Here is a 27,468-nt window from a genome sequence, read left to right on the forward strand (position 1 = left end):
TGTTGTTCCATGTGATTAAGCCCCTATCCCAGTGGTTGGCAAACTCATTAGTCAACAAGAGCGGCAAACCGTGGCTTGCGAGCTGCATGCGGCTCGTGAGCCGCAGTTTGCCGACCACTGGGCTAGGGCATATTTGAAGACTTCAATATTCCTCTCCCAATATTCATTTTTTTTTAAGTAGGTAGAAAATCAGCAAGGATATAGCAGACTTAAGCAATCCTATCAACCAATTTTACCTAATTAACATTTATAGAGCACTCCTCAAGTGCACAGGGAAAATTTACAAAGATAGATCATACAGTGGGTCATAAAACAAATCTCAGTAAATTCAAAAGGATTCGATTCATATAAAATATGTTCTCTTACCACAATGAAATTAAAGAAGTCAATAATAGAAAAATTCTTAGAAAATCTCCAATGATTAGAAAATAAAACTCACCTTCCTAAATAATCCATGGATCTAATTTGCAGAGAAATGATAAAGTATACAGAACGAAATGAAATAAAAATATAACACTGTACTACTGAGGAGGAAAATTACCACACTAAATACCTGTATTAATCTTTCACCTTAAAAAAATATATATGCAAGAGTTGTATACTGAAAACCTTTTTAAAAAATGAAAAAGATTAAAGATCTTGAGAGAGACATGTCCTCTTCATATATCAGAATACTCAATATTGTTTAGATGTCAATTCCCCCCATATTGACCTACAGATTCAACACAATCCCAATCAAAATCCCAGCAGGCTTTTTTGTAGAAACTCATGAGCTGATTCTAAAATGTATATGGAAAAGCAAAGGACCTAGAACAGACAATTTCGAAAAAGAACAAAATTGGAAGATTTATACTACTTGATTTCAAGGCTTATAAAGCTATAGTAATCAAGACAGCGTATTTGGCATAAACACAAACATATGCATCAATAGAACAGAACAGACTTCACATATGTAGTCAACTGAATTCCAAAAGAGGCACCAAGTTAGTTTAATGGAAGGACAGCATTTTCAAATGGTGCTGAAACCACTGAATATATATACTAGTATATGCAAAAACAAAACAAAACCCCTTCAATTCTTACCTCATACCATATACAAAAATTAACTCAAAATGAACCTAATGTAAGAACTAAAACTATGAAACTTATAGAAAAGAACAGATGATCTTTGTGATCTTGAATTAGGCAAAAATTTTTAGACTGTTATGAAAATAAAAAGGCAAGCCATATCCTGGGAGAAAATATTTCAAAACATATGTTTAATTAAAGATTTGTATCCAGAATGTATAAAGAATTCTCATGATGTAATAAGACAAAACAATAAAAACGTGGGCAAAAATTAAGAATATATGCTTCATTAAAGATATACAGGTGTCAAATAAGCCCAATAAAAAGATACTCAACATCATTAATTATCAGGAACATGCAAATTAATACCACAACCAGATACTACCAGATAACCACTAGCAAGGGTAAAGTTAAAAAGACTGACAATATCAAGTGCTGATAAGAATGTGGAGCAACTAGAAATCTCATACATTACTAGTAGAAATGAAAAATGGTCCAGTCACATTGGAAAATAGTATGGCAATTTCTTATAACATTTCACTCCTGGGTGTTTATCCAAGAGAAATGAAAATACATGTTCACACGTATGTTCACATCGCTTAGGAACCAAAAATTAGAAATAATTAGGGTGTCCATCAATTGACAAACAGATAAAAATACTGTGATGCATCCATGTAGTGGAATATTAATCAACAGTAAAAATGAACAAACAATTGACACAGGTAATATGAATGAATCTCAAATGCATTAAGCTAAGTGAACAAAGCCAAACACAAAAAAACTACTTCCCCTATGACTCTATTTATGATATACTAAAGTAGAGACAAAAGTCAGATTAGTGGTTGCCCCGGGCTGGGGATTGGAGGAGACTTACTGCAAAGGGATATGAAGGAACTGTTTGAGGTCATGTGAATATCCCGTGTCCTGATTAACAACTCTGTATATTTTGTCGGAGCATATCAAACATTTTAAAGGAGTGAATTTTACTGTATATAAATTATACCTCAGTAAACCTGATGTTAAAAAATAGAGTAGGCCCTGGCCAGTGTGGCTGTTAGTTGGAACATCGTCCTGTGCATGGAAAAGGATTTGATTCCTGGTCAGGGCACATACTCAGGTTTCGGGTTCGATCCCCAGCTGGAAGATATATGGGAGGAAACTGATCGATGTTTCTCTCTCACACTGATGCCTCTCTCTCTCCCTTCCTCTTTCTTAAATCAATTAAATAAATGTCCTCAGGTGAGGATTAAAAAACAAACAAACCACCAACAAATATATATATGGTGGCTAATTTTCCTTTATTTACAATTCTAGGAGACAAGAGACTATGACTTGCATAAGAAACAACTAGTTTAAATCAACTATTGCCACAGTAGTGTTAATGTTTAGTATACAACAAAAAATACCTTGGACTAACAAAAATGTTTAACAGATAAGGGTTTTCTGTCTGAATATTAAATGACTACCATTTGAAATACTTTAAATATTAAAATTTAGTATTTTTTCAGGAAATTGGTAATGCCAATTATAGCTGGTAGGTTACATGCAAATTTTGTATCTGTGTATCTTCCAGAGAGAAATCCACAGTTTTTATGTCAGATTTTTCTCAAAGAGGTCTATGACCTATAAACAAGTTAACAATCATACTATTAAAGGAACTTTCTATGTTCATACAGATTGGCATATCATCAGTTTAGGAACACGAGACCAGCAAAGCAACTCACCATTTCGATGTTGCTCATGCTGATCCTTCTCCTGATGCGGGTTCTGAGGCTGCCCTATGCTGACAGGGGGATGATGCCCAAGGCCATAAGGTAGAGGAGACCCCCGTCCATGCGTCTGTAAGAGGTTCATATTGTAGGCCATCGCTGCCTGATGTGTAATGATTCGAGGATCAACTGCAAACCTACCCTGGTATCCTGTCCATGGTACCTAGGTTATTACAAAAAACAAAATAATTTCATTATGTACATTTTGGAAGGCAAACTGCTATAGGAAAAAGCAAACTCACACAGAGAAATGTTAATTTTATCAAAATGAGTAACTACAGTCAATGCTAATGATAACAATTGATAGAATTACTGCTATATCTCAACTAGCCTGAAATGGCTCCCTGAATCTTTAGTGTGTAAGGGAAAATTTATCACTGTACAGGTTAGGAAGAAACTGAGAACTTAAAATTGGTAATTATTTTCTGAAGCATTAAATCATCTTATAATCTTGAATCATTTCCCCTCAATATGAATGTATACATGTCACAGATTATCCTGAAAATTATCTTTTAAAGTCCTAAGTGCATAGTTACAGTATTTAATAGACTGAATAAGAGAACCGGGGGAAAAATTAAGAAACAATTTAGTCTAAGGAGTCTCAACTCAAAAAATAGATATTCTAACTTTATATGAATAACCCAATCATTTAATGTTCATTTATGATATAGGCAAAATTTTAAAAGGTCATTCATTTAATCAATGCTTTTGATTTATTCAGCTCTTCCTTTAAATACAGAAACAGAAAATTTCTTTAGGTGTGTGTGTTTATATATAATCCCTGTATATTAACATAAAAGAGATAAATACAAATGACATCTGAGCTACCTCCCTATTATTTTATTATAACTGCTAAATGCAGACTCTGAGAAATCTTATATAATAAAAGCCTCTTTGACCTAGTAAAATGAAATATAAATCCTAAGGGACTTACTATTTAAAGCAGATGATGTATAATGTTGCCAGGCTGTCTGGGAAGAAATAACTCAGCTAAAATTAAAATCTGTGGGGAGTGGGCATGAATTACATATTTCTTACTGACAGTTCTTCTCATTGGCTGCTGTGATTGTGAACTATCATGATCAATATGGCTGAGAAATGTTTGCAGCTTGGCATTTTTCCATTTTGGGGGTGTGGGCAGGGGTGCCAAAGATCCTTGGCAATGATCACCTCTGCCTGAAATTACAGCACTTTCCTTAAATGAAAGAAAGGTTTTCTAGGCTAAAATGCTTGAATTTGGAAATATTAGTATATCAGCAAATTAACAAAATTATCAAAATATTCAGTATGTTAAAGGAAATAAAAATGGGGTTTTACACAAGATGGAAGCTCTCTAAAGATCACAGTCTAAGAAGGATTTAATAATGTTTTTAAGTACCAATAAGATTTCATAAGGTGTGGAATTTCTCAGATAAATTTAGATTCAAGGGAGTTAGACTAACCTAACCTTCTTTGCTTTCTCCAAAGAACTATATTTCTTAGGAAGAGTTAGTGAATTATCTATATATATATAAAAGCCTAAGCAACCATAAAGATTGAATGACCAGAATGACCAGTTGCTATGATGCACACTGACCACCAGGGGGCAGACGCTCAATGCAGGAGCTGCCCCCTGGTAGTCAATGCACTCCCACAACCAACCTCCCCTGACTGGGGCTTGGAGATTCCACCCCCACCCCCCTGCCCGACCCCAGCCCCGGGCTGGGGTGGGGAACTGGAGGTGGGTGGCGGCGGACGTGACCGTTGCCTCCTCTCCTGACCCCACCAAGGCATTCGGGCCCTGATCAGCCCAGCCCTGATTGCCAGCCAGGTTTAGGGACCCCACCCATGCATGAATTTTGTGCACCAGGCCTCTAGTACAAGAATAAAATGCAAAGGATAAAAGAAAAACATCACTTTATAAAACAAGAGAACAATTTACTAGCTCTGTTAACTTTTGGCTGAATTTCCCAGTAAAAGTATTTTAAAAGAATACAAAGGCTTCTCAATCAAAATATCCAATTTACAGATTTCTTCATAGACACTGATAATCTAATAAGCAAAAATTCACATTTCTTTGGTCATTTCAAAATTAGGTTAAAGATAAGAACTGCTTTAAAAGAAACTTACAGGCATTTAAAAGTTTTTATAAAAAGAGGTTGGTAGGACACTATATGGGCCAGTCACTACTTTAGTGAAGCCTATTTTATTTTATTCAATAGAAAATATCTCAAACATCCACTTACAGGTAAAGGCACCGACATAACTACATTCCCTCCATAGACAGCAGGTACATAAAGAATACTTGTCCCAGTGTGAGGATCTATTCTCTGGACAGGGCTTGGAGATTTTCCCAAATTTGGATGAGGTCCAAGAGGGGGTGGAGGAGTATATGCTCTAATAGGATTGCCAATAAGAACGGAAGGATTGGGTTGAACTGAAAAAAAAAAAAAAAAAAAAGAGAGAGAGAAAGGGTATATTCACTAGCTGTACATATTCACCTAGACAAAAATAACTTAAATCATCCAACAGCAAAATATATTTCCCAAGTTTGCTACGAGATATCTTATAATTAAAGAATTATTAGTGTGGAAGAGTAATGCATATTAAAAAAACATAACATAACCATTTTAAAATGTTCCCTAAAATTAGCTTGAGATATGCAAAGTATTTCTTTTATAAACTAGCATATTTTTAAATGTCTTCTGAGGCTGGAGATGTGCCCTTCAAGAGAGAAAACCATGCGCACACCTACACTCTCAGTAAACATTCTGCAAGACTAGGGAAATATATACAAGTCTTTAGAATAAAGTTTTGACTTGCAATTGTAATAAAGCCACATACCAAATGAAGGATAAGCAATTATTATTTTAAAGCATAATTCTGCAACATTTTAAATAACTGATATAAACTTTATCTTGAATTTTGTATGACCCAACATTTGTAGGATATAAATATGTTCCAAAAACTTAGGTTACACAGAAGGCTTAAATGTTTTTCCTGTTTCTGGATATGTACTTTGATACCTACAAAATCACCCCTTGTAAGAAATGACATATGAGTCCAGGCCAGGTGGCTCAGTTGGTTGGAGTGTCATCCCGTACACTAAAAGGTCAGGGCACATATCTGGGTTGTGGGTTTGATCACTGGTGGGGATGTGTACAGGAGACAACTGATCAATATTTCTCTCTCACACTGATGTTTCTCTCTCTAAAAACATTTCGCTCTCAATAAAAATATTTCCTGGGATGAGGATTAAAAAAGAAGAAAGAAAGAAATGACATATGAATAGAAGAGTTAAATGAGTTCCAAAGTGTGTGTGTGTGTGTGTGTGTGTGTGTGTGTGTGTTTCCCTCTTCCCACCTTTCTCTTTCAAATGATGAAATTTGTGGTAAATATCATATCATAAAATTGAGTTTTCATAGTTTCCACTTACCAATTCCATCATTCTGGAAATGATCATTCTGGGTATGATGGAGGCTTTTCCCCTTTACAGAAAAAAAACCAAACACATTTAATATTAGAGAACAATACCAGTTCCTACTCCTATGCAAATCACATGTATGCAGCAACAATTAAAATGTAAAGACTACAAGCTCATAATTAATAACCATTAGACTATTCTGAACTTTTTTTATAAATATTAAAGTCATGGTATTACATGTTCTCAGCTTCAAGTTAAGGATATCTAAAATTATTTTTTCATAATAACTTATATATATAAAAACCTAATATGCAAATAGACCGAATGGCGGAACAACTGAACAACTGGTCACTATGACGTGCGCTGACTACCAGGGGGTGCGCGCGGAACATGGCGGGTGTCGGCTGCAGTGGGATGGTGGAGCAGGTGAGCAGGGGCGCCAGACCAAGGCAGGGTGCAATTCTCTGTCATCAGGGCGAGCCTCTGGTGGTTACTGATAGTTCTTTGCTCCCACGCTACGCGGTCCCGCCCGGCGTTTGCACCTGCTGCCGGTGCCAGCCCCACTTGCACCTGCAGCCGGTGCTGGAGCCACCGCTCACACCCACTGCCAGTGCCGGCCCTGCTCACACCTGCAGCCACCGCTGGAGCCGCCGCTCACACCTGCTGCCAGAGCCCAGTGCCGGTCCCGATTGCTGGGCGCCATCAGCGGGTGCGAGCAGCGGCTGCCAGCCCTGATCACCCCTGAGGGCTTCTCCACCTCCCCCTGTTCCTGAGGGGTGATTAGAGCAGCAGCTGCCGCTCACACCCTCTGACAGTGCCAGCCCTGCTCACACCTGCTGCTGGCGCCGGCCCCAATCACTCCGCACTGTCAGTGGATGCAAGCGGGGCTAGCGCCATCAGCGCGTGGGAGCAGTGGCGGTGGGAGCAGGGCTGCTGGCAGAGAGGGGACTGGGGGGCAGCAGCAGGAGGGGCCAGGCGGGGGCGCGGAGGATGGACCGAGACCTACCCCTGTGCCCACCACAGCCTCATGGCCCACAGTTCCTTTCAAGGTGCATGAATTCGTGCACTGGGCTCCTAGTTTTTCATAAAAAGAAATATGCAACCAATATGACTGAAACCTAAATTCGATTCCTTTGCAGTTTCTCTGTAAATTTTCCATGAAATAAATAACAAAATGTAAAAGTTGTATTTCAAGGGGAAAATATTAGTCTTCTATTCTTGAGGATGAGAACCTTTAAAACAATAACATGGCCCTAGCTGGTTTGGCTCAGTGGATAGAGTTTCAGCCTGCGGACTGAAGGGTCCCGGGTTCGATTCCAGTCAAGGGCACATGCCTGGGTTGTGGGATCAATCCCCAATAGGGGGCATGCAGGAGGCAGCCTATCAATGACTCTCTCTCATCACTGATGTTTCTATCTCTCTCTCCCTCTCCCTTCCTCTCTGAAATCAATAAAAATATATTTTAAAAAACACACAATAACATGAATGTAACTATAGTTTGGGATTTACAATAATTTGAGTATGATCCATGGCATCTTAAAGTGTAAAATTTACTGAAAAAAAAAACACAGAAAGACACACTGTCATAATGTACTTACAAGAATATACAAATTTTCCAGAAAGCAATTTGGCAATACCTATTAAAAGCATCCAAAATGTACATACACTTTAACCCAGTAATTGCACTTCCAGGGATGTCCCCAAATGAAATAATAATGGATATGGCACAGATGTTCATCACAGCATTATTTATACATGGGATGATATGTTAACAACCTAAATGTCCATCAATGAAGGATTTACTAAGTAAGGAATTGCAGATTCATATAATGGTATACTAGCCTACTGTTAAAAATGATAACTTTGGGGCAGAAACAGTATTTGAAGAGACAATGGTTCTGAATTTGTGGACTTGGCTAAAAAAATTTCTTTCTGTTTTCATTGGCTAAATGTAATACATAAAGCCTTTATAAAACACAAGTAGCACATTATATAATTTACCCTTAGACACGTACAAATTGCCATTTGTACATTACATCTGACAACTAAAGGGGGAGATAATGTCTATAGCAAGAAGAAAAATCCATTCTTGACTAGAGCAAAAGTACAGTGATGCTTCATTTATCTCTGTCAGCAACATTAAATATTCAGATCAGTACTAAACATCAAAGGTCAGTTGGTTAGTTATAAATGTGAAAGGACAGGTAAGTTCTAACTTTAAAAAGTCAAAAGAAAAAAAAAAGTCAAAATAGAATCATATTTGGTCCATTAGCCAGAAGAGAATCTTTACAGTGATTGGCACTAGCTATAAAAAACAAACTTCTGAGGAACAGAGAAGTGATGACAAAAGCAGTCAGGAGAAAGGAGGAAAAGTGAAAAGGAGAAGATGGCAGGCAGCAGAGCTGGCAGAGAAGGTGGGAAGATCAGAAGCAGAGCAATTAGAAGTGACAACAAGAGCAGTCAGGGGCACAGGCACTGACAGAGGAAACAAGAGTTGAGAGCCGAGGACATAGAAGATAAGATAGTTCTAAGAGGATAACAAGCCATTTAGATTTCTTAGTCTCTAAGGACCTATCAATCAGGGGCAACTGTGTAGTATGTGAAGAAAACATAGTGATTTAGGAAGGGTAGGAGGCAGAATGGCCCCCCAAAGAAGTCCACACCCTAATCCCTAGAACCCCTGAATATGTCATGTTATGTGGCAAAAGAGACTTTGCAGATATAATTAAAGTTATGGACTTAATATAAGATTATCCTGGAATATCTGTTCATATAATCTATCGATATGAACCCTAAAAGCAGAGCAATTTCTCCAGCTGGGGTCAGAAGATGCAGAAGAAGGAAAGGGAAGATATGGTGGAAGGGGAAGCCAGAGAGATTCTAAGGGAGAAAAGGCTCTGATATGCAGGAGTCACATGTGAGAAGTGGAGAATAGGTAATATTCAGAAATGGATCATTTGAAAAGACCAAAGCATTATTTTATAGGTTTTAGTTTGTGAGTGGTTTTTCACCATCTATCCTCTGAATAGTTTTTATAGTGTATGAATCTGTTTGATTTTATCAAAGTTTCAAACTTTGCTCCCAGCAAGCGCCCTAGGAGGAAGCAGAATGAAGACAGGGATATTGGTTTTCTCCCTGCTAATTCTGCAGGCGCCCATGAAACAGACATTGTTATAAATGCCTGGAGGGAGTGAGGCAATGAGGATTGGCTAGATTACTCACTCCTGGATCCCCTAACATTTTGTACCTTTGCTAACCCTTATCACAGAACTGATATCTTCGTGAGGAGAATAAAGTTATTTGCTAAGCAGCAAGAGGTATGTTTTGTTGACAAACACAGCCCTGAGGTAGCAGTTCCTGGAACATTTTTCACCATGATCCAGGCTTCTGATGATTTTATCTATATGAAATTTTATTGGGATTTTAAAACTTAGTCTAACATTGACAATACTAATTTCTAATATTTCTTATGCCCTGAATTGTGTTGACAGTTAAACATTAAGGAAACCTAGGGGGAATCGTATGGCTTAGTATCATGTTTTCAGAAATAGCACCTTTTTCTAACAATGAAATAAGTTTTCCTTTACCAAAAGACTCCAGCACATAAAATAAATTACCTAGGATTTGTTTCAAAATTTTCTAGTGGGTGTATGTGATGGTGGTAGAGTGGAGGAAGTGGAATGTAGATGAAACAAGATTAAGTTAATAATTAATGAAGTTGGATGATAAGGAATTTGTTATACTATTCTCTCTACGTAAGTAAATGTTTGAAATTTTCTACAATAGAAAATTAAATAAAAAGGGACACCAGTACAAATTCAAACCTCAAAACAATGTCATGGAAATAAAATACAGGGAGAGGAAGGAGGTAAGGTGATAGCAACAAGCTTTGGTTCACAATACCTCAGTTATTTATACTATTGATTATTGCATATGACATAAGTAATAATTTACAATAACCAGGTAGATAATTTGGTGAACCACTGTGCTATTGACATAAAATAACAGATGCTAAATAAATAAATAAATAAATAAATAAATAAATAAATAAAAATAACAGATGCTTTCGACTAGTTCAGTGAAGATTCTCTAAAAAGTTTTTAAAATTGGGGAGGCTGCTGCTTTGAACTTTAATTATACAGTTTTCTCACTGAAAGAAAAAAGCCACACTACTGGCTGCATCATACCCATTATTCACTTAGATACTTACTGAGCACCCGCTATGTGCTCAAACTTCAGGGAGTTTGTGGTTTTGGAAGAGCAAGTGGATTCAACATATATTTTCTTCACCTTTAAAATAAAACCAGCCCAGTGGTTTGGCTCAGTGGTTAAGCATTGACCTATGAACCAAGAAGTCACTGGTTCGATTTCTGGTCAGGGCACATGCCCGGTTTGCTGGGTTTCAGGCTCAATCCCCAGTAGGGAGCGTGCAGGAGGCAGCCGATGAAAGGATGTGTTTCTCATTGATGTTTCTATGTTTCTATCGCTCTCCCTTCCTCTCTCTAAAATCAATAAAAACATATTTAAACAAAAACAAAAAGCAAACTGCAGGATCTTGCTTAGGATCAGCAGACATTTGCTATCATGGCTTGAATCTAGCTGAATCTATAGCACATTAACTGATGCTTACTTTGCTCAATTAAAGGAAGAGTTTATTGTACTTAAGAATGTGGGAAGGGTATAATGACTTCGCAACATTTTAAATAAAAATAAAATGTAAACGTTTCTACCTGGGGTCCCTACTCCTCACATACCCGAAGCTAAAGCCTTTTGCATAAACTCTTTCCTGAGCTTCACTCACTCATCTAAAAAATAGTTCAAAGCATCTAAGATAAGCCAGATGTTGTACCAGGCACACAGGCTAGAGCAGTAACTAATACAGGCAAAAATCTCTGCCCTAATGGAGCACATATTCTAGTTTTTGACATGTCTCCCCAATCTTCCACTATCTCTACCAACTCAGTAGACCCCTAAACAAGATCTGGCCATTACCCTCCAACATCTGCCCCTGGAGGCTAATGTGCTTATCTCTACTTCTCTAGCACCTACCATAACGCCTGGCACATAGAAGAAACTTAACTGTTAGATTTAAAAAATATATTATTTATTAATAGCTTAAGCTTTAGAAATCTAGAAGGTTCATTTAAGTAAAATTCTTAATGCCCGAGTAACCCCAAGTCAATAACACATTATTGTACACTAGAGGCCCGGTGCACGAATTCATGCACCAGTGGGGTCCCTGGGCCTGACCTGCAGGATTGGGCAGAAACCAGCTCTCTGACATTCCCCAAGCGGTCCCAGATTGCGAGAGGGCGCAAGCCAGGCCGAGGGACCCTACCAGTGCACAATCAGGGCCAGGGAGAGATGCGAGAGGTTGGCCAGCCGGGGAGGGACCGCAGGAGGCTCCAGGCGTGTCCGGCCCATCTCTCTCAGTCCCGATTGGCCAGACCCCAACAGCAAGCTAACCTACTGGTTGGAGCGTCTTCCCCCTAGTGGTCAGTGCACGTCATAGCGAGCGGTTGAGCGGCCTTCATATAGCATTAACATATTATGCTTTGATTGGTTGAACAGCCGACCCGTGGACCAGACACTTAGCATATTAGGTTTTTATTATATAGGATTAGATTCATTTTTATTAAACTAAGAATATATGACAGTATATTAACACAGAAAGTAGTTCTATTTTCAGCTTACTACCTATTTAGCTAAAAAACTTTCCAGATAATAAAGCATTAATTATTGCTTACACATTAGGTTTTATGTTTTTTAAATGAAGCCCAAAACTGACATACTCTATTAAATTTAATACCATGCTGATACCTATAAATACACCAAAACACTGGAACAAAACATATCATTCTCACAATTTTCTGTTCTAGATGATAAGTGTATTTTTTTTTTTTTCAGGCAGTCTAGTAAATAAACCAGCTGTCTCTGCCCAAAATAACTATGGTTCAAAAGTAGAAATGGCTTTGACTTTCCCACCTCCACTTCCTCTGACTGGATTACTTCTTATACAACAAATATAGGTCAAAATCAACTAAACCTTCAAGTTGGCCAAATTTTCTCACTGTGGCAAATACCACTTGAAATGAACTAGTATTGAAATGAACATGTCTAGTATTGTGGAACATACAAATTATGCTCTCAATTAATTTTGGCTGATCCATCGCAAGTAACATGGCCAATGCTCAACTATCCACATGGACCTACAATGATGGTTTTTGTTATCCACATAATAAATAAGGATTTCAAAACAGAGAACTCATTTTATAGAAGATTTGTACTTCTAGGCTTACTTAATCAAGAAAGGATTAGACCTATTTTCTTCACACAGATATTGTTATAACGTTATTCCTTATAAAAATATGTTTTTAATAAGTGTGCTAGTCTAGTCTTTTAAATTTGCTTTGTTTTATTCACATTTTGCTAAAATAAGTCTATCAGTAGAGAGGACTAGGAGATTATATTATTCGAAGAACACAAGAAGAAATCAGGTAATTTGAAAACTTTTTGAGGATGATCATGACATTAACCATGGCTAAACACCACACTGTATTTCCACACTAGACAACTTCCTTTCAGAAACTGCCTGCTTAATACTTCAAGTAACTAGCAGCTCAATAAACCTTTGACACCTCTGCGCTCTTCTCTCCCTTTAGCTTCTTCAGTTTCATTAACAGGCTTTACCTTGGGAGGTGATTGCTGCAGCTTGTTGGCACTTCCTGAATGCTGCAGTCTTAGGGCCCGGGGGATAAATTCGGGTGCCAGTGGATTCAACACATATGTCTTCTTTAGTTCTAAAGCCTCTAGTTGAGCTTTGATCTGTTCAAAAGTGATTCCGTGTAGGCTATTATTTTCATGACACAGGGCAATAAACCGCTCCCAAAATTTCCTACAGAAAAGATTTAGAAGATCAGTTTACAATTTTAGTGGATGAGAGCACAGAAATAAACATAAGCTACTGAAGATCATTTCAAATTTCCTTCCCCCACCCTAACTCCCCAGGTTCGATATTCATCTATGATTCAGATATAATCTTCCCACTAAATCAAAACTTCAGAGGTTGATTCTGAAATGAGAGCCATGTCTAGTATTGTGGAACATACAAAGTATGCTCTCAATTAATTTTGGCTGATCCATCGCAAGTAACATGGCCAATGCTCAACTATTTACATGGACCTACAATGATGGTTTTTGTTATCCACATAATAAATTAAGGATTTCAAAACAGATAACTCATTTTATAGAAGACTTGTACTTCTAGGCATACTTATATATACATGTATGTACACAGATACATTATATATACGTACACATATCATATATATCACACACATACACATGCACACGCAAATTAAACTAGTTTGAATTATGGAGCCAAAGTAGCCTGGTGCTGGATAACAAAGAAAAGCCAACTCAGGACATAAATCTGATACACAAAGTAAATAAACCCCTCATGAGGATTCTTAAGAAATAACTAGCTATTCCTATATTTTTCTCTTACTTAATAAATGCTTGTCACATGCACAAGTTATATTGACTACGTTGAGTTAAATTAATTATGAAAAATACAGCAAGTTGGAATACTAATTTTAATGCTGATTATTCATTTCCTAATCACATTAATAAATATTAAAGGAGAAAAATACATTCAAAACTTGTTGCAGTTGTATATTGTTGCTCCTAGAGGTGTGAAAATTGATCTCCAATGTAAATAAAATATTAAAAACAGATTATAAAAGACAACATATAAAATGTTTAAAAATTTTAAATGACTATTGTAAATATGCATGCCTATCTTTAATATGAGGTTCAAATAATGTTTTATTATCTATAAAAGATATGTGAAATGGATTCCCAAGTTGTTATCCTTGTGTCCATGTGGATAGCAGGTAATCAAGATGGCGTCAAGAAGCATAAGTAAAAAGGTTTTTATTATAAAAGTTAGCATATGAATGAAAATTAGGTTATTAATATATTCATAAAACTTTGTGGTTTGATTTCAAAGTATGTTTCTCTCACCTATGTCTTCTACCATCTTTTCTAATTTCTTAAAGATGAGTTTAAAAGATGGATCCTGAAAAAATTTCAGGCCCAAATGCCAACAACAGAAAAAGTAAAAAATGCTACAAATTATTATTATGGCCCTAACCGGTTTGGCTCAGTGGATAGAGCGTCGGCCTGCGGACTCAAGGGTCCCAGGTTCGATTCCGGTCAAGGGCGTGTACCTTGGCTGCGGGCACATCCCCAGTGGGAGGTGTGCAGGAGGCAGCTGATCGATGTTTCTCTCTCATCGATGTTTCTAACTCTCTATCCCTCTCCCTTCCTCTCTGTAAAAAAGCAATAAAATATATTTAAAAATATATATATATATTATTATGTATTCCTGACAATAAGTCATAAAGGTTAACAATTTAGTCATTCAGTTATAGGAAGTGTGTTATTAAGAAACACACACTAAAATCTGCTCTTTATTTTTATTCTTAAGCACTCTTCTGAAGGAATCAAGATTTTTTTCTCATAGTCTAATAGCTAAGGAAGGACTACCTTTAATTAGCATTCAGAATCTAAAATCCATAAACTTTCCCACCCTTTTGATTTAAAAAGCCACGATATTCAACTGTATGAATATTTATCAACACAATTCTATTAGATGCTGTATTCAAAAGGAAGTTTTTTTGGTCTAATTGATAAAGTATCAGTTTTAAAGACTGTAATTTCATATTTGTATGAAACCTTAAGACACACTAAAACAACAAGGAGAGAATGGATTGGCTTTTACTCTAGCTCAGTTGTTAATATCAATTTCTTACAATATATTTTCATTTTCAGCTTACTTGGCCAAAATACTAGAACTTTGCTCTATTTTCAAGCTACCTTTTTAAACTCCATACCTTCTTCTTATACTGCCCTCACTGACCTCAAATGCAAGGAACAGGAGTTGAAGTCCCCTTCAAACAACCTCAGACTAAACAAGAAGCTAGTAGCTCCCTGACAGTCTTTGTCTGCAAAAACTGAGGAATCTCAAAGCAGCAGCCTTTACACTAAAGGTCTCCAATTCAGAAGTAATACTATACACTGTAAGTTAATCAAGTTAAACTAGTTCTGAAAGAAACCTGAAATTTCCATTTGAAATCTCACTTCTATTTTAATTGTCCCATTGATATAGCAAAATGGTCAAGAGCCTGGATTCCAGAAAGAGACTGCTTGGATTCAGGGTGGCTGTCATTCATTCAGTAGCTGTGTGACTTCAGGCAAATTACTTAACTTCTCTTTGTACCTCAGTTTCTTCATGTGTGAAATAGGGCACCAACAGTATTATTATTAAACTTTTTATTATTTAAATACTTTATTATCGACAGTACTATATTTTATTATTGAAAAGACTTTTCACTTTTAAACTTTTCAGAAAAAATATTTTTATTCCTTTAAAAATTATTTGTTTTAAAGCTAAAATTTTTCATTTTTTCTCTTTGTAAAGGCTCAAGACTATTCGCACTGACCTTGAATTCCTTAATACTTTAATGAAGCACTATGCATGGCATCATAAGACATTTCTGAACACTTAACTGAAAGATCACTTGAGAGTTTCATCTACACTCAAAATGACAATAAGAATTCACCACTAAGGCTTCACCAAGTCTTAGGCCCTCCCTAAAACATGAACATATTTTTATGTTAATTTTTTCAAGTGTGTCTCTACACTTTCAAGTATTTCAAAGGACAGAACATTAGTTTTAATCACTACATGGACGCAAAATTTGGTTTTATTTTTTATGCTTCCAGGATCACTGATAAAACATTGAAAAATCACTTGATGTCCTTAGGCGACAGAGAGTGTGGTTTGTGTGTGTGCGTATGCAGACACACATACACACACCTCTACACATACGTGTATACATTTATATCTCACAGAGTAAATGGAACCTGCAAATGAAGAAACTCAGCTAAATGGAAGACCTTCCCAAACACAATGGTTTGGAGACATGTATGACCCCTCCTTGCCTCTCCCCATTTACAGATTTATCCATATATTCATCACTTCCTGGGAAAGGCAGGTAACCCAAAGAGAAGTTAAGTAATTTCAAGTCAGTCTGACATCTGTGGGAGTGAACCACTTAATAGCTATTTGACCCTGGCAGTGATTTCAACTCTCTGAATCAGGCAGCCCATTTAAAATGCAAATAAAATACCCACATTGCAGGGCTGTTGGGATGACTGAACATGGTAAAGTGTGCAAAACACTTAACCTAGCACCTGGCACAGAGAAAGCTATCAATAAACAGCAGCTACTATATTAGTAATTGTTGGTTTGGCAAGTAGGGGAGAGGGGAGTTCACTACATTCATTTCGAGTTAATAGAAAAATTATATTTAAAAGTACAGCAAAAGCCCTATTGGCTCAGTGGATAGAGCATCAGCCTGCAGACTGAAGAGTCTCAGGTTTGATTCTGGTCAAGGGCACATGCCCAGGTTGCAGGCTAAATCCCAGTGAGGTGCATGCAGGAGGCAGCCAATCAGTGATTCTCTCTCATCACTGATGTTTCTATCTCTCTCTCCCTCTCTTTTCCTCTCTGAAATCAACAAAAATATTATTTCTTAAATACATAATAATAAAAGTACAACAAAAAAGATTATAGAGTCAGTTGCCTTCTAAAGTGATAGTAGATACACAGAAATTATTCCTTGAAAACTTGATCACTATTTGGAAATATCGTATTAGTGTTTTTTTAAATATCAAATGGGCAAGAGAGTGGAGGTGAGGAGGTGTTTATGATTAACTCAAATAACAAAAAATGTACACCTCCATTTTTATAGTACCTAAGAATCACATTATGATCTCCAGGTTTACTTGTATTGTGAAATTAAATTTCTAACAAATTTAGAATGATTAAAGCATAAATATCCATAGTCTTCAACCATCAGCTCTTGGATTACAGCCATGATTAAACAGTCCAAATAGCATAGATAATCAACATTCCCATTTAGCAATTGGTCACATGATTTTTTTCTCCTTACACAATATATTTACTTCTCTGAAAATGTTTTGCTTAGCTTACAAATTAATTTGTAGTCTCTTGCATACCCCAGCTCAGAAGTAAGAAGTAAGCAACCAGTAGAACTGGCTTCAAGTTAAAAATTAGCCCTGGAGAGGAAGATCCAAGATGGCGGCGTAGGTAAACACCTAAACTGCTGCCTCGCACAACAATTTCAAAACTACAACTAAAAGACAAAACGTCTATCACCCAGAACCACGGGAAAGCTGGCTGAGTGGAAGTTCTACAACTAGAAGAGAAAAGAGCATTGAGACGTGCACAAGCACTGAAAAGCTGAGGTATGGAGGCACACGAATCGGGCTGGTGGCGGGCGACTGGGAGCGCTGCTTTTTTCAACCCGAAGGGAGACAAGCTCCCGATTACTCCAAACTCCAGTTTCTGGGGAGACGCAAGGGACCCAAACTCCTATGGGGAGAAGCTGGACTGTCTGCCATCGGGTCGGAAAGTGAAGGTGGCTTGCTTGCAGGGCTGAGCGCAGGAATAATTGTTTACTGCGCTGGGGCACGGGATGTGGGGACACGGGTCGGAGATGCAGAGCTGGCTTACTGGCAGCCATCGCTGTTTGCCACGCCCTAGCCTAGTGACACCCTGAAACCCCGCCCCGCACAACCTACAAACCCACCCAAGCTCCAAGCAGTGGCTTTAGCATATGAATGGCCTGCCCTATCGCAGCTTAACCTAGCAAACTTGCAGCCCGGGTCAGACAGCTCCAAAACCTCCAAACCCCAAGCAAAGAGGAGAAAACTGTAGTTCTCGGTGTAGCTCCTGCTGGGTGGCCTCAGACAGTAGCTGACCTGCACCCCATTGGAGATCCAGAAGCCAGTGTACCTAGTGGTCAGTGTGAGACACCAGATTTCAACTCCTCACATCCATAAGTGACACATTCAAGAGGCAGACTCAGTGAGCACCAAAGCCCCATTGAAACAAGTCCTGCACCATAAGTGTGTCTCCAGCGCAGCAGTTTTTCCATTATAGACACAGTGCGTCCTCACAGCCAATTGGCCTGGAGGTCAATTCCTCCCAGTGTACCAACAGCAATCAAGGCTTAACTACACCAAGACTTTGCACTCAGACCACAAAGGGGTGTACCAAGAGCGTCCACCTCAGGTGATTGGGGAGGCTGAGCTACTGGCCCCTATAGGTCACCTACCACAATGCGGAGACAAAGAAACATGTCACGAATGAAAGAAATGGAGGAAAGCAAACTACTGGACGACATAGAGTTCAGAACCACATTTATAAGGTTACTCAAGAATCTTCTAAAAACCGCTGAGGAACTTAGTGAGACCTTTAAGGATCTTAATGAGAATGCCAAAAAAATGGAAAAGGACCAGTCAGAAATTAAGCATACACTGTCTGAAGTAAAGAATATACAGAAACTCAACTGTAGATCAATGTACCCCAAGAATCAAACCAAAGATCTGAAATATGAGGAAACAAAAAACACCCAACCAGAAAAACAAAAAGAAAAAAGAATCCAAAAATATGAAAATAGTGTAAGGAGCCTCTGGGACAACTTTAAGCGTACCAACATCCTAATTTTGGGAGTGCCAGAAGAAGAGAGAGAGCAAAATATTGAAAACCTATTAGAAGAAATAATGACAGAAAACTTGCCCTACCTGGTGAAAGAAATAGACTTATAAGCCCAGGAAGCGCACAGAACCCCATACAAGAGGAATCCAAAGAGGACCACACCAAGACACATCATAATTAAAATGCCAAGGGCAAAAGACAAAGAGAGAATCTTGAAAGCAGCAAGAGAAAAACCATTAGTTACCTACAAGGGAGTACCCATACAACTGTCAGCTGATTTCTCGGCAGAAACTATGCAGGCCAGAAGGGAGTGGCAAGAAATATTCAAAGTGATGAACAGCAAGAACCTACAACCAAGATTACTCTCCCCAGCAAAGCTATCATTCAGAGTTGAAGGTCAGATAAAGAGCTTCACAGACAAGAAAAAGCTAAAGGAGTTCATCACCACCAAACCAGGATTACATGAAATGCTGAAGGGTGTTCTTTAAGAAGAGGAAGAAGAAGAAAAAGGTAAAGATAAAAATTATGAACAACAAAATGACATCAAATACATACCTACCAACAAGTGAATCTAAAAATCAAGTGAATAAAAAAATCTGAAGAACAGAATGGACTGGTGAATATAATAGAATCAGGAACATAGAAAGGGAGTGGACTGACAATTCTCAGGGGGAAGGGGGTGTGAGGGGTGCGGGAAGAGATTGGACAAAAATCTTACACCTATGGATGAAGACAGTGGTGGGGAGTAAGGGCATAGGGTAGGGTGGGGAATCAGGTGGAGGGGAGCTATGGGGGGAAAAAAGAGGAACACCTGTAATAATCTGAACAATAAATATTTTTTTAAAAAATTAGCCCTGGATAAATCTGACAGCATGGCCTCAAAATCATTCACCCATTTGCTCTGAGAAAGTTATCTACACTAATAAAAGAGAAAGATGCAAATTGACCATACCTTCACGGCACCCACCAGCCAATCAGGAGTGAGTATGCAAATTAGCCCAACAAAGCTGGTGGGTTAATTTGCATACGCAGGCGCTGAGAGGCCGGGGGCGGGGCGGGATGCAGGCATTCCGCACCACCCCAGCAGCTCCGGGCCTGTGGGCAGCGTGGGAAGGCAGGAAGGCGGAAAGGCAGCTCCGGGCTGGAGCAAAGGCACTGCCGGCAGCCAGGGGGAGGAGGGCTCATTTTTGCACAAATCTTCATGCATTGGGCCTCTAGTGGTTTATATTAGAGATGGGGTAAAAATGCTGATCTCATGCAATTCACGGTACTCTATAGGAAGGGGTAAAGATTTTAAAAAAGTGTTCATGTTGGTAAATGTTTGGGGTTATTTATAAGCAGAATCCAAAACGCATGCGGCTCAACACTATTATTTTACCTATTCATTCACCCAACAGTTTTTAGTTAGTTTTAATACATGCCATCCCATTTTACACATGTGTTTTCATCTATTAAATTAGAATCAAACTATGTATTTTCACATATATCAAATGGTAAACAGAAGAAAAATGATAAAATATCACAGCAATATTCTACCCACATACACTTTCAATTAACAGTAAAGTAACTAAAGTAAAATTCTCAGGAGGGAGGCCAAATTAATACGTTTAACTTTATTCATTTGTAACTTGAAATTAATATATTCCCTTCCCCAATTCTTTGTCATTACCAGCTAAAAATGAATGAAAATCTATATTTTAAATATGAAATTAAAAATATTTACAGAATTGTTTAGCTATACATTCATAAACTATTCAAGTTGTGTGTTTTTTGTTGTTGTTAATCCTCACCTGAGTATATTTTTCCATTGATTTTCAGGGAAAGTGGAAGAGAGAGGTAAAGACAGAGAGAAACATCAATGTGAAAAACGAGCCCTGACCAGAGGAAGAGCCTGCAACCAAGGTACATGCCCTTGACTGGAATCAAACCCAGGACCCTTTGGTCTGCAGGCTGATGCTCTATCCGCTGAGTCAAACCGGCTAGGGCCATTCAAGTTATAAAAGGTTATTTTTCATAATGTAACCATAAATTAAAGCTCCTCTTGATCCCTTTGTTAATGGTTTTCCCTATAAAGAATATTAACTTCTTTTGGAGTCCTAACTTCTAATAACTTGCAGCTTATTCTTAGTGGTCTCAAATGGTTACCCTTTCCATAGAATGCTTTTTTGCTGTTGAAAGAGGAAAAAAGACAATAAAATATTGCCATATCTATATTGCAACAGAAAGCCTAGTTTAAAGAGGGCTGCTTCCTACTTTAATTCTAACATATCAAAAAGGCATATTTGGAATGGTCTATATCTCTTTCTACTATTCTGAACTCATTTTGACAGATACTACAATACTTTAAAAATTTTAAGTAATCCCTAACATATTTTTTTCATAAAAGAATATTATAAATTTCTATTCTAATGGGTTTTTGTTAATGTTAACATAGTTTTTAAATAGTGCAAAGGCCAAGTCTTATATTGCTGGCTTCATGCAGTTAAAATCCCTGTTAACTGGTATAAATCAAAAGTGTATAGAGAAATTTTTTGTTTATGTTAACATTTTAACAGCACTTTAGAAATAGTTACTATGACTACAATCTAAGGAATACCAACAATGATATCCAAAGACAAGTAACAAACAACTTCTAACCACCCTGGTTTTCTTAACCAGACAGGAAAAATTATTTACATTAGGAAGCCTTGAGAGAAAAATGAGTGGAGAAGGAAATTCATCAAAAATGAGCTGAAACAATAATGAAGGGAAAAAACACAGTATTGATATAAAATGTCATTTCCATCAAAGAGTCACACACAAAACACCCCCTCGGGATCCTTGCATTAGCTGTTCCCGCTTCCTGGATCCCCAGGTGTGCACAGCACACTCCCTCACCACCAGTGTCAGCTTCTCAGTGAGGCCTCCTCTGACCACACTATGACAATCACAAGCCAGCCCACCCCACCCAACCCGTCATTCCTAATTCCCATTGAACTATTTCTATTCCATTGAACTTACCACGTAAAATACGACACTATCTTATTTTGTTTATTGTCAGTCTTCTTTTCCTCCCCAATAATATGTAAGCCCCTCAAAAGCAGAGATTTTTGTCTATTTCATTCACTGACCTGTCTTCAGTGGCTAGAAGAGTGTTTGGAACATAGTAAGCACTGGAGAAATATCTGCTGACTGATGACTGAATGAATAAATACACAATTATGTATAAAATAGACTCAAAGCAATATATTTTTGTGTTCCTTCTGTTTATCAGGTAAAGTTAAACTTGATTTTAATTAGCCAAGAGGTCATATAAATAAATGTACACATAGGTATACAAATTACTCTACATTTCCCTCTTTAATGTCTCAAATCAGTAACACATAATTACCTGCATCTTCCAATGGAGCACAGAGCAATGGGATCACCCACCACAGCAACCAGGGACTGTGCTCTTGTGATGGCAGTGTTGAGAAGTTTGTAGTTAGATAAAAAACCATAATCTAAGTCCTCTGTGGAATCTTCCAGCAGTTGTTCTTTCTTTTTAATTGGTGTCTGTTTATGTTTACAAGTATGCCTTGTCCGTACTGTGCTAAGAAACAAAACTCTGAATTGCTTTCCTATTAAAAATAAATAAAAAAGACTTAAGATTGTCATTCTGAAGCACTGATAAAGTAAAAGCATTTCTTTTTTGTCTTTTTTAATGTTATTGCTAATTACAGGTATTGGCAAGGATGTGGAGTAACTGGAACTCATGCACTGCAGGCGAGAATGTAAAATGGTATATAAAACACTATGGAAAATAGTATGGTGGTTCCTCAAAAAATTAAACATAGAATTAACATGATCCTGCAATTCCACTTCTGGGAATCAATCCAAAAGAATTGAAAGCAGGGACTCACACAGATATTTGTATACCCATGTTCACAGCAGCACTATTCAAAATAGCCAAAAGGTGAAAGCAACCCAAGTATCCATCAACAAATGTACACATAAACAAAATGTGTATATACATATAATAAAATATTATTCAGCCTTAAAAAGGAAAGAAATTCTGACACATGCTACAACCTGATGAACCTTGAAGACATTATGCTAAATGAAATAAGCCAGTCATAAAAGAACAAATAGTGTATTACTGCACTCAAATGAGGTACTTAGAGTAGTCAAATTCATAGACAGAAAGTACGATGGTGGTTGCCAGGGACTAGGAGGAAAAGGGAAGTGGAATGAACACATAAAAATGGTAAAATGGCAAATTTTTTAAAATTTTAGTATTGCTGGAACCAGCCTTAGTGATTCCAAAGTCCCACTCAATACAAGGAACTTTCATTAAAGCAGGGTCATCTAACCTCTTGCTGATTCCATAAGGAAGCCTTATTGAGTATAGTTTATACAATAAACTTCTAATGCTCTTCCTTTTAGTAACACGTACATTCCCTCATTCTATGACAGACCTCCAAATATTTGAACACTGTTTTCACATTAGTCTTTTCTTCTGTAGGCCAAACAATCCTACTTCTTTCAACCATTCCTAACTCCCATGTGGCAGTTTCTATAACTAGATCTCCATTAGGTGCTTCCTAGTTTACTAGTACTATCTTTCTAAAATGCACCCAAATTCTGTGTGATCTGGGCAACACCTGGTATAAGGGAGTTATTTTTCCCCATGATTTAGAAATTATATTATTCTTACTATTGTATATTACCATGAAACCTGAGATTGTACTGGGCTTTTTTAGCATTTACATCATAGTGTTGTTTCATATATTTAAAAGCACAAATTTTATAGCAACTAGTTGCTGGTAACCATTCACTTAGGAAAGTCTGTAGATGGAAAACAAGCTGTGCCTTTAAAAATGCATTTAAGCAAAACTTGCTTGACAGGTACAAATTTGTAAAAATCTTTATGAACAAATTAGTCCTCAGAGTATAACAGTAGGCATTGTATGCTATAGATAGCGTGTGTAATTTATACAATTACAGTCATAGAAAAAGTTAATTTGTTCATACTTCTTTTATTTGGATATAAAAATCTAATCCTATATAATAAAGAGGTAATATGCAAATTAACACTCACGCCCTCACAAGATGGCTGCCTACGACCAGGCCGGCAGGGGGGTTAGTGAGGGACGACCAAACGACTGAACAGCAGGCTGCGTGGGGCGACCAGGCTGGCAGGGGGGGGGCAGTAAGGGGTGACCAGGCCTGCAGGGGAGGGAAGTTGAGGGGGACCAGGCCGGCAGGGAAGTGCAGTTAGGGGTGACCAGGCCAGCAGGGGAGGGCAGTTGTGGACGACCAGGCCTGTAGGGGAGGGCAGTTGGGGGCGACTGGGCCTGCAGGGGAGGGCAGTTGGGGGCGACCGAGCCGGCAGGGGAAGGCAGTTGGGGGTGACCAGGCCGGCAGGGGAGGGCAGTTGGGGGCGATCAGGCCGGCAGGGGAGTGGTTAGGGGGCAATCAGGCTGGCAGGCAGAAGCAGTTAGGGGCAATCAGACAGGCAGGGAGGTGAGTGGTTAGGAGCCAGCAGTCCCAGATCGGGCCTAAACCAGCAGTCGGACATCCCCCGAGGGATCCCAGATTAGAGAGGGTGCAGGCTGGGCTGAGGGACACCCCCGCCCCCAGTGCACAAATTTCGTGCATTGGGCCTCTAGTAAACATATAAATGAGCTTAACCTTTAATTGCCAAATTTGGCATTAAAGAACTTGATATGAAATGAAGACATAATTATCTGTCCAGGAAAGAGATCTTGAGGATTAAAAATCCAATGTGCATACACTTCAAGATTTAAGAATTTGAATAACTTAGTTTGTTTCAATTAATACTCACCTTGAACATTTAGCACCCTTTCTACATTAACATCAGATAATCTCTTTTTTCGAAGTTCAGCACGTATCCTAAACACTTGATCAGCATACGGAGTCACCACACCGATACTGCCATCATCTAACTTCCCCCATGCTACTGGCCACTTCCTTCTTAACTCTTCCACACGTTCCACCACTTCAAATACCTTTAAATAAACATACATACACATATTAAAGTTACGCAAGTGTTTAGAGAAAAGAATATGGTAACTGAAATAGATGTATAAAGGATTCCATTTTATCATTTTAAAATTACCTCTAAATAAGAATGCTTTGCTTTTATAAACACATTAAGAGTTAAAACATTTTATTTACATTTCAAACAGTAAATTCTATAATAATGCACCCACTGAAAACATGAAAATGAGAGACAATGTAATTGGCAACTGGCCCCACCCTTTACCCAGTCTCCTCCATTCTTAAATAAGGACAGGTTCAAGTTCCTGTGTAGGAAGTAGGACAAGGATATGGCCATAAAACTGACAACTCCATCTAGGGAGACAGAGAAGCAAGTCCCGACAGTCTCAGTAGTTCTCAGTCCACTCTCTCCAGATCAGGCGAAAGAACCTAACCACCACCTAGAGATGCCTAGGAGTGAGTGCCACCATTCAGTCTCAGCAGTGCAAGGTCTAGCACTGCCCCTCCTCCACCGATACAACTACGCAGAGCAGCCAGCAGCTGGCACCTAACCACTGCTGGGACTGGGACAAGTGTGGATCGGAGAGACAGACCTTCAGAATTCACTGCTATCTAGCAGTACAAATTTGCCCAAGCCATTTCATGAATCTTGCAATAAAGTAATGGCATATTTTACCCAAATGAATGTTTTAGATGCCACTTATTGGGCTCTTAATGTAGGTCAATCTATTTTAATTCAATGAATTGATCAAACCATTTCAAAGCTTAGCACAGCGGGAAATACAATAATTAAGAAAACATGTTCCTTGCCTGCTAAGAGATTACTGTGTATTTAGAAAACAAATTCCCAATTAAAAAATATATAACACAAGCTCAATAGAGGATCAGACAAGAGTCTAGAGAGGAAGGAGAAATATTTTTAATGTCTTTTAAATATTTATTTACTATTTGCTAATAGTATCTAGTTAAAGTGACAACATTAAATATACTGAGTAAAATTTGACACTTTTTATTCCTTTCAAGAACATGAAGATTATTGACTAGAATGCAGTTCCCACTTTCAGATACAAATTCAATGGATGATAGTCACCCTACTGTTATGATGATATAACAGCAAGGGCATCAAATACACAGACTGTCCAAGGATTCTGAAGAGCAAACTGGACTGAAGACATGGTGATCTCATTGTAAGGAACAAGAAAGGTGGGTTTGAGTACAAAGGAGGTGAGTGAAAACTGACACAGATGGTAACTCAAATCTACAGAAAGAAGTTAAAAGAACCAGAAATAGTAAATAAGAAGGTTAATACAGCAAACTCTCAGAGTCCTTAAAAGGCATAAAATTATATAACAATGTATTGTTGAATTGTAATTACATGACTATACTATAAAAAACAGTAATAGCACAAAAAAAGGAATAGAGAAATGTAGGAGTAAAGTTTCCGTAACTCTTAGAATTAAGTTAGTTTAAATCTGAAGTTGATTCTGATAAAGATGTATACTGTAAGACAGAGAAAGCACTAAGAAAACAACTTAAAAATCATTGATGAATAATTAAAGGAATTAAAATATGACACAAGAAAAATGCACTTAATGCAAACCGTGGTAGTAAAAGAGAAAAGAAGGGTCAAAAACACATGACATAGAAAACAAAAAACAAAAGGCAGAGGTAAGTCCATATCAATAGTAACATTAAATGTGAGCAAATTAGACAATTTGATCAAAAGGAAATTCTTTTTAGACTAGAATTAAAATAAAAAAACATAAAAACACGATGCAATGTCTATAGGAGACATACTTTAGATTCAAAGGTAGAGATAAAAGGATAAGAGTGAAAGGGTGGGAAAACGTGCCATTCAAACAGCAACCATGAGTTAGCTGGAGTAACTGTGCTGACATGAGACAAACTGACTTTAAAGCCAAAAAAAGTTACCAGAGATAAAGATGGACATTTTATAATAATAAAAAGGTCAATCCACCAGGAAGATATAACAATTATAAATATATGTAACAGCTAACTATAGAGTCCCAGTATATATAAGGCAAAAACCATGTCCCCTCTCTGCCATGGGTTCCATCATACCTGGTGGATTTATTTTTTAATATCTGTACAAGTATGTCTACCTCTCACTTATCCCATCTTAATTGTTTCCATAGCTCCTCTCTTCACACTGAATTTCTCAAAGTTAAGAATCATGTATTGGTGCTTAGTATTTAAATTCTGCTTCCCTCCATCCACCAACTTGGCATTATATTGAGACCATTTCATTATTGTAGGATATGAGTTCAGTCAGAATCAAGAAAAAAAAAAGGGTGACCTTTCCCACTGTTTTATTCTGCCATGTTAAGTGTGTGAAAGACACAAATTCATGTAATAGACAAACACATGATATAAAACAAAAAAAACATGTTCCCCAAACAAAGGACAATTATACACAACAAAAATGCTGTAAATATTCAGCTCCAGATTCTTTAATTTTACTTTTAATTTTATCCTCTGTTCTAAGATCCTTATGACTGTAAGTCTGCATGAGACAAAATTATTTTTATAATGATGAAATCAAAACCATTCTCAAATCTCATAATGTCCTCCTAAACTTTAGTCAGAACCTCTATAAAAGAAAAAAAATCTCATGTTTCCCCTATTGATGTAAC

General features: G+C 37.7%; 1 protein-coding gene across 3 annotated transcripts in view; it reads right to left on the reverse strand.

The window, feature by feature from the left end:
* The window catches only part of HELZ (helicase with zinc finger), a 133,780-nt gene that overhangs the window by 27,477 nt on the left and 78,835 nt on the right, over positions 1 to 27,468 (reverse strand). For all 3 annotated transcript variants that reach the window (XM_080681334.1, XM_080681333.1, XM_080681332.1), the window contains 6 exons: positions 24,639 to 24,822; positions 22,203 to 22,431; positions 12,931 to 13,135; positions 6,253 to 6,304; positions 5,063 to 5,253; positions 2,793 to 3,000 (listed from right to left, as the gene is read on the reverse strand). In XM_080681334.1, the coding sequence (XP_080537460.1) occupies positions 2,793 to 3,000; positions 5,063 to 5,253; positions 6,253 to 6,304; positions 12,931 to 13,135; positions 22,203 to 22,431; positions 24,639 to 24,822 (1,069 nt within the window). The remainder of the gene's footprint in view (positions 1 to 2,792; positions 3,001 to 5,062; positions 5,254 to 6,252; positions 6,305 to 12,930; positions 13,136 to 22,202; positions 22,432 to 24,638; positions 24,823 to 27,468) is intronic.

The sequence above is a fragment of the Plecotus auritus genome (genome assembly GCF_963455305.1).
Source record: "Plecotus auritus genome assembly, chromosome: 7".
NCBI lineage: Eukaryota > Metazoa > Chordata > Mammalia > Chiroptera > Vespertilionidae > Plecotus > Plecotus auritus.